This window comes from Pipistrellus kuhlii, unplaced genomic scaffold (assembly GCF_014108245.1).
Source record: "Pipistrellus kuhlii isolate mPipKuh1 unplaced genomic scaffold, mPipKuh1.p scaffold_m20_p_23, whole genome shotgun sequence".
Taxonomy (NCBI): Eukaryota; Metazoa; Chordata; class Mammalia; order Chiroptera; family Vespertilionidae; genus Pipistrellus; species Pipistrellus kuhlii.
In genome coordinates this window covers 11341790-11354227 of record NW_023425522.1, presented here as the reverse complement: position 1 = coordinate 11354227, position 12438 = coordinate 11341790, and the positions used below count along the sequence as shown (strand labels likewise).

At 57.0% G+C, this 12438-nt stretch overlaps 1 protein-coding gene across 4 annotated transcripts in view; it reads left to right on the top strand.

Moving 5' to 3' along the window:
* Positions 1–12438, top strand: part of PITPNM3 (PITPNM family member 3) — an 89944-nt gene that overhangs the window by 70894 nt on the left and 6612 nt on the right. For 3 of the 4 annotated variants that reach the window (XR_006742543.1, XM_045586649.1, XM_045586648.1), the window contains 6 exons: positions 157–305; positions 2757–2873; positions 5698–5814; positions 6165–6313; positions 6559–6708; positions 10354–10537. Coding sequence is in view for 3 of the 4 variants with exons in the window: in XM_045586649.1 (XP_045442605.1) it covers positions 157–305; positions 2757–2873; positions 5698–5814; positions 6165–6313; positions 6559–6708; positions 10354–10537 (866 nt within the window). In the remaining variant the exon portion in view is untranslated. Of the gene's footprint in view, positions 1–156; positions 306–2756; positions 2874–5697; positions 5815–6164; positions 6314–6558; positions 6709–6801; positions 7137–10353; positions 10538–12438 lie in introns of those variants that run through there. The other variant, XM_036451937.2, reaches the window with a different exon arrangement.

Here is a 12438-nt window from a genome sequence, read left to right as displayed (position 1 = left end):
GGGAGGGTGGGAGGTGGGGAAAGAAGCCGCGTCCCAGAGCTCATTGTGAGCTGGGTGCCGGCCTCACTACTGCGCCTGTGCATGGGGTCCCACACTGCCCCCTGGGTCAAGGCCCAGGCAGTCTGCTCCATCCTCACCTCCCTCTCGGCCCCACAGTCACAGCCAAGTGGTGGGGTGCCAAGCGCATCGACTACGCCCTGTACTGCCCTGACGTCCTCACCGCCTTCCCCACCGTGGCGCTGCCCCACCTCTTCCACGCCAGCTACTGGGAGTCCACGGACGTGGTGGCCTTCATCCTGAGACAGGTATACCGCCCCTCGGTGCCCACCGCAGGGCCCGCCTTCTGGGCCTGGAAAAGAGCTGGCCCCGCAGTCCTCCCAGCACTCAGTCAGGTGGGAGGGCGACAGTCAGACCACGGGGCTTCGTAAGGAGCACTGGCTCCTGCCTGAGGGCTTGCTACTTTCTAGAAAGTTAAATAGAAACTGCGTGGGAGAACGGACCCACGTTTCAACTTGGAGAGCGGAGTACTAAAGGCCTGCTCTCGGCGGGTCTCAGCGACCTGGCCTGTGGGTGGCACAGAGGCCAGTGACGGGGAGAGTGTCGGGGAGGAGGAAGAGGAGAGGTTGGGGGCGGGCCCCGGAACACACAGCCTAGATGGCCAAGTTCAGGCATGTGATGCTGTGCAGGGTCCAGTCCGGAGTCATTGCAGAGTTCTGAATAAGGGGGAGATATCAACTGCCTTGTGTTTTTGGGAGGAGGGCTGCCGTTTGTGGGGGGAAAGCATGAGCCCCTTCAGAAGGCAAAATAGGAGCCCAACTTCCTGAGGGCAGCTCGGGCCGAGGTGCTGGTGGTGGAGGCGCAGAGGGATTGAGCTGGGTGCCAGGCCCCGCTGGCGTCGGGGCTGTAAGGGAGAAGGGAGCCTAAGGGTCCTGTTCCACGTGACCACTCACAGGAGTGCCATTCCCTACGGTTGGGGAGGAGCGGGGCGGGGGGCGGGGAAACTGAGTCTTGTCTCTGGGCCTGGGAGGGTGAGAGGCCTGTCAGATGTGGAGAAGGAAGGGGAGTAGAAAGTCTGGAGCTTGGGAAGGTGTCAGGCTCAGAGATAAAAATGTGGATGATGGCGCCCGGATGGCATTTAAAGCCAACGACAGGGTGACAGGTTCAATGCTCCTGACTTTGACACCAATTCCAAAGTGTGGCTTCTTCCCCGCACCACGCAGCTCTCCAACACCAGCCGGTGCCTCACAATCCAACTCCGTCCTGACACTGCCTACCTGGAAATAGCTCAGTCCCACAGGGTAACGGTTCAGTCCCACAGACTGACAGCCACCCTCCCCCTCCCTCCCTCCCTGCCCACCAGACACCAATCGCAAGTCCAGGCTGCCACCTGGGCTCCTGATGGACTGATCACAGGTCCCCAATTCCCTTCCTTGGGTCTGATGACTGTAATTTGCTAGAGTGGCTCACAGAACTCAGAGGCATTTTCCTTACTTGATCAGCAGTTTGTTATAAGAGGATATAACTCAGGGGCAGGCAGACGGAAGAGACGCCTAGGACAATGGGGAAGTGGCGGGAGCTTCCCTGCCTCTCCTGGGAAGCTGCTCTGCCCAGATCTCCACGTCTCCCCAGGCCAGGAGCTCTGAGAACCCTGTGTTTGGAGGTTGCTATGGAGGCTTTATTACCGGGCTCGATTGATTAAATCATTGGCTCCTGGCTACGGATCCAACCTCCAGCCCCTCTCTCCTCTCTTGGAGGTGAGGGGTTGGAACTGAAAGTTCAAACCCTCTATTCACAAGGTTGGTTTCCCTAGCAACCAGCCCCCCACAAGCCACCTCATTAACATAAAAGACACCTTTGTTGCTCTCGTCACTTGGGAAATTACAAGGATTTTAGAAGCTCTGCGCCATAAATGGGGTGAAAAAGCAAACAAATAAACAAATATATATTTCTTACGATAAATCATACCACCACAGATACTGAGGGACTTTCCGTAGATAGAGAAGATCAAGGCTGAGTCCTGCAGCTCCAAGAGGGAGAGAGGAGGAATCACTGCTGAGCAAGAGAGGGTGGATGAGAGAGGACCTGGAGTGGGCAGAATGGAAGCCATGGGCGGGGCTTTGTGAAGAATGGCTTCGGTGGAGCAATGGGGACAGAAGCCTGGCTGGAGTGGGCAGAGGGAGGGGGCAGGCAGGGAGGGGAGACAGAGCTCAGGGGAAGGGAAGAGCAGGAATGTGATGATCATTGGAGAGACACCAGGGGCCCTAGAGAGAGTGTTTTTTTTCTTTTCTTTAAGGTGACGCGGTGATAGCACGCTTGTATGCAAAGGAGAATGGTTCAGTGGAGAGGGTCTGATCAGTTCCTTAGGACTGAGAGGGAATGCTGCAGGAGCAATGGCCTTGAGTGGCAGGAGGGGCTGGGGTCAGGGCTTCAGCCACCTTAGGTGAGGGTCACCTGCCTCACAGGAGGGAAGGCAGAGAACGGGCAGACACAGAGAGCTGTTCAGTTGGGGTGTGGAGGGTAGAAGCTGCTCCCGGGCCAGAGAGCATTTGTGGGCCTGTGCTGTGGCCCCAGCAGTCAGGACTGGAGGGCAGGGACATGGATCCTGGAGTCTCTGGCCTTCTGAGGGTTCCAGGCTGGGAGGTGAGGAGGCTTGGGGTGGGCCTTCTGGCCACAGCTGCTGGGCCCTGACAGCCTGGGAAGGAGGAGGAGGGGTTGGGATGGCCTGACCTGGAGCCCTGCTTGGCATCCATCACCAGGTGATGCGCTATGAGAGTGCGGCCGTCAAGGAGAGCGATGGCTTGGACCCTGCCACCCTGAGCCCCACGAACCCCCGAGAGAAGTGGCTTCGGAAGCGGACCCAGGTCAAGCTGCGGGTATGTGCTGGCTTTAGCCACGCCCTGGTTGGGACGTGGCCTCAGAGAAGTGGGGCTGCCCTGGGGGCTGGGGCGTCCCCATGGCAGGGAAGGCCTTTGATTTGCCCCTCAGAGCTGAGCATTCACACATGCTGGGCTTCATGCTTAGCTGAGGCGCAGGGTGCTGCAGGGGGTAGGGGGGTGAGGTTTGGGGGTGTGTGTAAGATGGGAGAATTGGTTCCAGGTGGCCTGGTTCCAGAGGAACCCAAAGAATGGGGGTCCAGGGCACTGGGGAGAGTGAGATGCCAATTATGGAGCAGCTGCTATACGCAGGGCCTCTAGAGATGTAGGTGTGAAGAGCCCTGTCCGTGATCACGGGGCTCACAGCCTGACTTGTCAAGTGTGGTCTAGAGAGGGATTTGCCATGACAGAGGGAGGCAAAGCCTGGGGAAGAGATAGAAAGGAGAATTGCAGGGCGGGACATGCACGGCTTCCATGAAGAGTCACCCTTAAAGGGCACTGAGATGTAAATAGGAGTTTGCTATACACATTCATTTATTCACTCAGTAAGCAATCAGTGCCCCCTGTGTCCCTAGCCCTCTTCCAGGGAGCGAGCGGAGAACAGGGGTTTATAGACACAGCCATGGCTGTGGGGGACACGTCCAGCCTGGTGGGAAGACCCAGACATAGACCCCACCAGGAGTACTAACAAGGTAGAAGGTGATCAGTGCTCCGTGGATTGACTCTTCTGTTTTGACATGTTTATTGAGCTATAACTCAGGTATTATTCACCCACTTAAAATTCAATAGGTTTTAGTGTACTCGCAGGTGTATGCAACCTGACGTTTCATTATTTCAAAAAAAAACACCCTTTGGCCATCATCCCCCAGCCCTGAGCAATCAGGGATCTACTTTCAGCCTCTATAGATTTGCCCATTCTGGACATTTCACATAAACAGAATAATACAATACATTGTCTTTTGTGTCTGGTTTCTTTCACCTGGCATAATGTTTTCAAGGTTCATCCATGTGATAGCATGCATCAGTACTTCATTCCTTTTTATGGCTGAGTGATATTCCATTGAATGGATATGCCCCATTTTTGCTTATCCATGAACCACTTTTCACCCTTTGTCCACTACGAATGATGTTGCTGTAACTATTTGTGTGCAGGTTTTTATGCGAACAGATGCTTTCATTTCTCCTGGGCATGTACCTAGGAGCGGAATTGCCTAGTCAAAGCGTAACTCTAGTGTAATAATTTGAGGAACTGCAAAACTTGTCCAAAGCAGCACCATCATTTTACATACCCCCTGCCCCCCACCCAGCCGTGTACGAGGGTTCTGAGTCCTCTGCATCCTCACCAACACTGGTTATTATCTGTCTCTTGGACTCTATCATCCTAGTGGGTATGAAATGGTATCTCTTTGTGGTTTGATTGGCATTTCCTTGATGACTGACTAGTAAGATTCAAGCATCTTCCCATGAGTTTGTTCCCATGAACCAATTCTCCCCCCTGCATGCTTTGACAGGCCCGTGTCCCTCCAGCCAGTCCTGAGGACAATGCAATGGACAGGCAAGCTGCAGTCCTTTGTGCAAAGGCTGAGCTGGTTTCTGTCCTAGGTTCCTGTGAGGGGGCCTGGGTCCCGCACTTTGGAGTGTCCCCAGGGCAGGGTTACTGTCTGGTTCCCCTTTGTGTCCACCAAGCCCAGCCGAGGGACCTATGCAGATGAGGTGGCTACAAATGTTCACTGAACTGAACTAAAATTCCCTGGGAACTGAGAGGAGGTACAGGCCTTGTAGGGGTGTCTAAGCAGAGTTTCTGGGAGGGGACAACATTGAGTCAGGTCATGGTGGATGTGCTGGACTCTGGGGGCAGGAGGCCAGCGATGGCATGTAAGGTGGGGGCTCAATGTGAGCCAAGGCCTAGAGGCCACTGCAGAGCCCGGCCAGAAAGGGCCAGAGAGACTCAGAAGGGGAGCAGGAGAGAGGGCGGAAAGGCTGCCCAGGCAGCGCTTTAGTGCTGAGCTCATGGTTTGGACTTTGCCTGCGGGTCCTGGAGCTAACAGATCTGAGCTTTATAACGCCGGTGGACCTGCCGGGGGTCTGTTTTTGAATGTGGAGCTTCATGAAGAAGCCATTAGCAGAGCCCAGGTGAGAGAGAACATGGTGTGGAACAGATGCCATGGGGGCAGTTCTGCAGGGGAAGGGCCGCCAGACTGAGTGGCTGCGGTGTGGAAGCCAGGCCGAGAAGGGGGGTGCTGGCCGATGGAGGCCTCTGAGCTGCAGTGACCTGACACTGGGAGGGAAGAGGCGTGAAACGTTGGAAATGATGCGATGTCCAAGGTGGCTCCAGATCCTCTGGCGTGGGGGTGGGGGTGGGGATTGTGCAAGGGAAGGGCACCAGAATGGATCGGCAGAGGAGCTGGTGTCAGGCACACAATTCTCTCTGCTCTAGTCCATCCTCACTAAGAAAAGACAGATGGTAAATGGCTGTGGCATGTGAGCAGAGAGGTGGAAGGAAGAAGCGAAGGGAGTGGACTGGCCGTTTCCAGCCTCGGAGCCCAGGAGGATGCCAGGCTGTGAGGACTGGCGGTTCCTCAGGGCCGCGGGGACAACGGGAGCAGAGAACTCTCCCCTCGGGGGACCCCAGCGCTCTCGGGGGACGGCGTTGGGGTCTCCGGGTCTGTTTTCTCATGTGAACATGTCTTGGGGGCTCTAACAGGGCTCATAGGAAGGCCTGCTCTGGCAGGTCCGTGTCCTCCAGCCAGTCCTGAGGACAATGCCGGGGACGGGCACGCTGCAGCCCCTGGTGCAGAGGCTGAGCTGGTTTCTGTCCCTGCAGAACGTCACTGCCAACCACCGGGCCAACGACGTCATTGCCGCCGAAGACGGCCCCCAGGTCCTGGTGGGGCGGTTCATGTACGGGCCCCTGGACATGGTGGCTCTGACGGGAGAGAAGGTACAGAGGCGGGGCATCCCCTCCTTGACTGCCCACACACACACCCGGTGCCTCATGGTACCCCATGGCATGTGGGCTGAGGGCTGAGGGAGGCCGAGCTGGGAGACACCCTGCCCGTGGAGGTGGGGTGGGGGGGTGGGCAAGCTAGGGAGCAGGGGTGAACTTGGTGCATCTGAGGGGCCGGTCGTGGCTGCAGTGGGGAGAGAGAGGGTGGTAGGAACCAGGAAACATCAGGCAGGACCCCAAGCCCCTGAGTTCTGTTTTGGCAGAGAGCTCCCTGGCCGAGCCCCCAAGCCAAGCCTGCAGCACCCCAGTCTCAGTGCATTCCCTGGCCCCCTTGCTGCCCGCAGGTAGATATCCTGGTGATGGCAGAGCCGTCCTCGGGCCGTTGGGTGCACCTGGACACGGAGATCACCAACAGTAGCGGCCGGATCACGTACAGCGTGCCGAGGCCCCGGCGCCTAGGGGTTGGCGTGTACCCCGTGAAGATGGTGGTCAGGTGAGACCCAGGACACGCTCCCATGGTGGCTGCACCCCTGCCCTGGCCCTTCCAGCAGAGCCTCTCCGGAAGATGGGCCCTCGGGGTGCTCTGTTTTGGGCCTCATCCCTGCCTGTCTGTTGGGAGAGAGGTCATCATCAGATTGTCTGGCCCCAAACTGAGCTCTGACCCAGTGGCACGCTGACCTCTGGCCCCCGGCTCACCCCTGACCTGGCACATGGCTGAGCACCCGCGGTGCTTTTCAGGGGCGACCAGACCTGTGCGACGAGCTACCTCACGGTGCTGCCCCGAGGCATGGAGTGCGTGGTCTTCAGCATCGACGGGTCCTTTGCAGCCAGCGTGTCCATCATGGGAAGTGACCCCAAGGTCCGGCCGGGGGCAGTGGACGTTGTCCGGTGAGTGCTACTTCCCTGCAAGGGACATGTCCCCCGTGGGCAGGAGCCAGCGGACCTGGGGGGCACAGATAAGCTTTTTCTGGTTTCCTCCAGGAGTCCCACTGGCCTCGGGCCCAGGAGCCCGAAGCCTTGGCTTCACTTCCAGTGTTAATTTACCTGCGTCCCCGAGATCCTTCCTGCCGCATTCTAACCCCAGATCCCCCCGCCTGCCCGCCCTGCCCTCCTTCCTCGGCTTCCTCTAACTCTATCTGAGCATTCTCTGCAGGGCATCAGGCCTGGTCTCTCACATTCTGACCCCAATCAGGATAAATCCGAGTGTTCTGAGGATCCCCTGCTGTGTAACAAATGGCTCCAAACTTAGCTGCTTAAAATAATAATTATGATTCTGTCTCATGGTTCTCCGGACTGTCTGGGTTCTTTTGCAAGGTTCTCATGGGGGGTTGTCTCTAGCAGAAGGTGGTCTGGGGTGGGGGCGTCTGAAGGCTCCCCTGGACTGGATGTCAGGAGGGCTGGCTGCTGACTGCACGTGCTGCTCCTTGCCTGGGGGCTCTGTCTCTCCCCATGGCTGCTGCCCAGGGCTAGCCTGGGAGGCCTCAGGCTATTCAGACGTTGCACTGGGTGGCTGGCTCCCCCTGGGTCCCAGATCAGGTGGAAACTGCAAGCCTTCGTCTGACCCAGCCTTGGGAGGCACCGTGTCCTTCCCACTGCATTCTGTTGGTTATAAGCTAGTCGCAGGATCTGCCCAGATTCAAGGGGATGGGCCCACATACATGTGAATGCTGGGACCCAGGGCTCAGCGCGGGGCCATCTTTTGAGACTAGCTAACCACAGGGCTAGTTGAGAGATGGGATCTATTCCAGCTGGTTGGAGAAAGCAGAGTAGGCTTTCTGGGAGAAGTGGCATTTGAGATAGCCCCTAAAGGGTGGATGTATATATGTTTTTCAACCCATGCCATTGTACAAATATTATCAAACATGGAGAGAGAGGGGATCAGCCTGGATTGCAAGAGGGCACAGGCCATACCGAGAGACCCACCAGTGTACAATCAGGTATTGGGGCCAGGGAGGGATGCAGGAGATTGGCCAGTGCGGGAGGGCTCCAGGGCATATCTGGCCCCTTTAGCTCAGTCCGGATTGGCCAGACCCCAGCAGCAAGCTAACCTACTAGTCAGAGCATCTGCCCCCTGGTGGTCAGTACATGTCATAGCAAGCAGTTGAGAGGCCTTAGCATATCATTAGCATATTATGCTTTGATTGGTTGAATGGCCAACTGAACAACTGGACACTTAGCATATTAGCCTTTTATTATGTAGGATGAAAAAAGGAAAGAAAAAAAAAAAGGAAGGAAGGAAGGAAGGAGGAAAGAAAGAAAATCGATTGATTTAGATAGGCCAAGAGGAGGGCACATGGTGACAAAGACAGGGAAGAGCAGAGCACGTGGGGGGCAGGAGGGACAAGGTCAGGGTTGGGTTTTGGAGACCAGGCTAGGACAGGGCAGGAGTGTGGCTGGAAATGCAGCCTTCCAGGGCCATGGCATTGCTGAGAGGGCTGCAGAGGCTGCTGACGACAGAAAAGCAAAAGAGGCACCACTTTCGTCCCTGCCGCCCTCCCCGCCTCCCTCCACCCCCGCCTCCCTTTCCTAAGCCAGGCCTGTGCTGGGCACTGAGGAGGGGAGAGATCCAAGGAGGAGAGTCTCACGGTCCACGGGGAATCAAGTCACGGGGGTGAGACACTGGGCCAGGACTCCAAGTGATCAGAACCCCACGAGTGGAACCGGTCCTGGGTCCTGGGAGTCCTTGGTGTTGGGATAGTGACTGTCCGGCCTCACCCCAGTCGCAGGGACCGCTTTGGGGAGAGAATACTATCCTGGCTCAGGGGCTCCTAGGACACTGCTGACTCATGATGCCCTGTGGGGACAGGTCACGGACAGGCTCGATGTCACTCCCTGTATAAGACTGTGCTTTTTTTTTTTTTTTTTTTTTTAAATATATTTTATTGATTTTTTTACAGAGAGGAAGGGAGAGAGATAGAGAGCTAGAAACATCGATGAGAGAGAAACATTGACCAGCTGCCTCCTGCACACCCCCTACCGGGGATGTGCCCACAACCAAGGTACATGCTCTTGACCAGAATTGAACCTGGGACCCTTCAGTCCACAGACCAATGCTCTATCCACTGAGCCAAACCGGTTTTGGCAAGGCTGTGCCTTTTATTCCCATGAACATCTCCTCCAAAGCCCGCCCAGTCATTATCCCTGATCTGGGAAAGGGAGGCTGTGGTTGGTCCTTCCTCTCCGGGGATCCTTCTGGTGCTTTCCTCTCTTTCCCGCGGGCTCCTGGGGCCACTTGGTGCTCCCCAAACCCTGCTGCCCATCAGAAGCTGCCTCTTGTCATCACAAATCGCTGGATCCCACGCCAGTCTAACCAGACTCTCTGGGGGTGACACCGGGGCCCCTGCATTGTTGCAAAACCTCCCCAATCTCCTCGGTCACCTGCCAGGTCTGGAACCCCCCTCCCCCCAATCTGGAGTAGCCAGTGGGGGGCTAGTGTCCCAGCAGCTCCCAAACAGGCCTGCGCTTAGCCAGAATGTCATGCGAGGTGGCGAACTGCTCAGTGCTCGTCCCACTGTGCTGTGCAAGCACAGAGAAGGGACACTGATTCTGCCTGGGTCGCTGGGACGCTGGGAAGGCTTCTGGAGGAGGGGCTGGGGAAGCTGGGGGGATGGGAACACCAGGAGATGGACGCCGAGGCCGCTAGTGGAGGGTGTGCAGCAGGAGAGTGCAAGGCTGGTCCCGGACAGCCCAGCAGCTCTGTGACTGGGGGAGGCCGGGCTCCAGGGCACCGCATGGAGGCCACTGGTGAGGAGAGGGCTCATGACCTCAGTGCACTGGGGAGCCAGGAATGGCTTTCTTTAGGCGAAGTTAGATCTGTGATTTACAAACACCATCATGGAAACAGTACAGAGGACAATAGTGCCCCACCTGTGTGAAACACAGCAGGCCGGGGACATTTGGGATTAATGCATTTATTTCATCCATAGCATGACCAGCGTGGTGGTTGCTAATATCCTCTCCGTTTCACAGCAGTGAAAACTGAAACCCTGGGGCTAATGAACCTGCCTGAGGTTGCAGGCCCAGGTTAGATTGAAGCGTGTGGGGGGCGTGGAGCAAAAGGCCCCACCAGGAGGCTCTTGTAGTGCCCGGCAGACCCAGGGCCTGAGCTAAGGCTGAGCAGTGGATTGCAGTGGAGAACGCAGTAAGGACCTGATAGAATGGAAGGCCGCTCCTGATTGGAGGAGGAAAGAGGGTGGCAAAGGGAAAGGTGGTAGGGGGGGGGAGAGAAGCAAAGGCGCTTACCTCTGGTTCCAAAAACTTGAGTGACATTGGCAGCACCACAGAGAGGGGACATGGGCAGAGGGGCCCGGAGTCAGGGGACCAGTGGCGTGAGCATGCAGTGCCTGTGGGCCATCCGAGAGAGATGTCCAGGACTCAGGGGCTCCCCTGGGAGGATGGACTTGGGGATCCCCCTGGCATTCCTCCTTGGAGCAGCCCCTCCGTCTTCTCAGGAAGGCAGCAGGCGGGCGGGGCAGGCCCCCGGGCGGCGGGTGGACTGGGGCGGGGCTGGATGCTGCAATGCCCTCTCACCAGGCACTGGCAAGACCTGGGCTACATGATCCTCTACATCACGGGGCGGCCGGACATGCAGAAGCAGCGGGTGGTTTCCTGGCTGTCCCAGCACAACTTCCCGCAGGGCATGATCTTCTTCTCCGACGGGCTGGTGCACGACCCGCTGCGGCAGAAGGCCATCTTCCTCCGCAACCTCGTGCAGGAGGTGAGTGGCCGGCCAGGGCGGGACTGCGGCCCCCAGGACTCTCCTCCCTCAACCCCTGGGCCCTCACCCCTTTACCCACACCTCCCACGGTGCACGTGGATGGCAAAGGTCCTTCGAGCGGATCTCAGTGGGTCCTTTGACAGCCCTTCCAGGTAGGTATTGTTCTCCCCGGTGACAGAGGAGAAAGGCGAGGCTCACCGACTTGCCCAAGGTCTTGAAAACCTCAGAAGCCAGGCCCAGTGCATGGACTCTCTGCTGAGGGCAACGGGGAACTATGGAAGAACTCAGAGCCATGGGGGAGCTTAAAGTGGCAGTGTCTTCGTTTGGGCCGGAGAAAGATCCCTCCGGCAGCTCTGTGGAGAACAGATTAGTGGGAGAAGCAAGAGGCAGGGATGTCAGAAAGCTGTTGCCCAAACGAGAGACAGGCAGACCAGAGTCCAGCGGTGGCTCGGGATGGAGAGAAAGGCCTGGGCAAACCGGGAGGGAGAACTGCCGGGGTCCAGTGATGGTTTTGTGGAGGGAGTGAGGAGCTCTCAGATGTCCCCTGAGTAACCAGGAGAAGTCCAGGTGCTATTCATCTGACCCGACTGCCATCTCCAGGGAGGCACAGTTGTGGCTGCTTTGCCCCCAATTTGTCTCCAGCAAATGGGGCAATGATGACCCAGGGTAGGCACGCGATCAATGTTAGTGGAATGAATGAGCAAATGAATGAAATGACAGGGGACCAGGCTGGGGGAAGATGAGCTTACCTGTGGACACACTGAGGCTGGAATGGCCATTGGACACACACTACGTCAGTCCCAGCTGAGCAGGCCAGTGGAGCCGTGGGCGGGGGTGAGAGGGGTTGTGCTGAGCCCCCAAGAGCAGCAAGAGGAGCAGCAGAGGAACCAGAGGCGCCAGATGCGAGGAGGCAGGAGGGAGGAGCTTCCAGGGATCAGCAGGAGAAGGTTTCAAAGAAGGAGGGAGTGTCCTTGTGAAGGACAAATGTCCTTATGATGAAGGCTGGACACTGCTGACCTCAGGGAGGAAGGGGCACCTCAAAAGGTCAGAGGGCAGAGCAGTGGGGTGGGAGCAGAGAAGGCGGGTTTTGGCTCAGAGGGCAGTGGTTGGATGGGTGTGGACTCACTGGACTGAGGCTGCGAGAGTGAGCTGGGTGAGTCAGGAGGCGGGACAGGGAGGGGCACAGAAATGGCTTCTTCCTTTGGGCTAAAGGCAGGTTGGGGGAACCGCTAATGCGGAGAGGGCCAGAGGGCTGAGAAAGCCCTCTCTTTGGTTTGACACCCAGGACTGGGAAGCAGCTCAGGGAGAGAAGTAAAAATCGGCAGGTTTGGGGGGTGGGAGCAGAAAGAATATGTGGGGCCAGGGCTGTGTGGTTCTGTGTTTTTGCAGAAGTTCTCAGCAGCCAGCATGTAGAAAAGGAGAAAGTGGATTTGGAGAAAGTACAGGTTGAGGTGTGTGTGTGTGTGTGTTTGTGTATGTGTGAGTGTGTGAGTGTGTGTTTGTGTATGTATGAGTGTGTGTGTGTATGTGTGAGTATGTGAGTGTGTGTGAGTGTGTTTATGTTTGAGTGTGTGTGTGTGTGTGTGTGTGTGAGTGTGTGTGTGTGTATGTGTGAGTGTGTTTATGGTTGAGTGTATGTGTTTGTGTATGTGTGAGAGTGTGTGTGTGAGTGTGTGTGTGTGGGGGGTGTGGGTGTTTGTGTATGTCTAAGTGTGTATGTGTGAATGTGTGTGAGTGTGAGAGTGTGTGTATGTGTGTGTGAGTGAGTGTGTGTGTGTTTGTGTGTGTGTGTGTGAGAGAGAGAGAGAGAGAGAGAATGTGTGAGTGTGTGTGTGTGTCTGGGCGGGGGGGGGGGGGGTGTCTAGGATGAGGGCCTGGAGAATGCAAGGTGGAGGAGAACC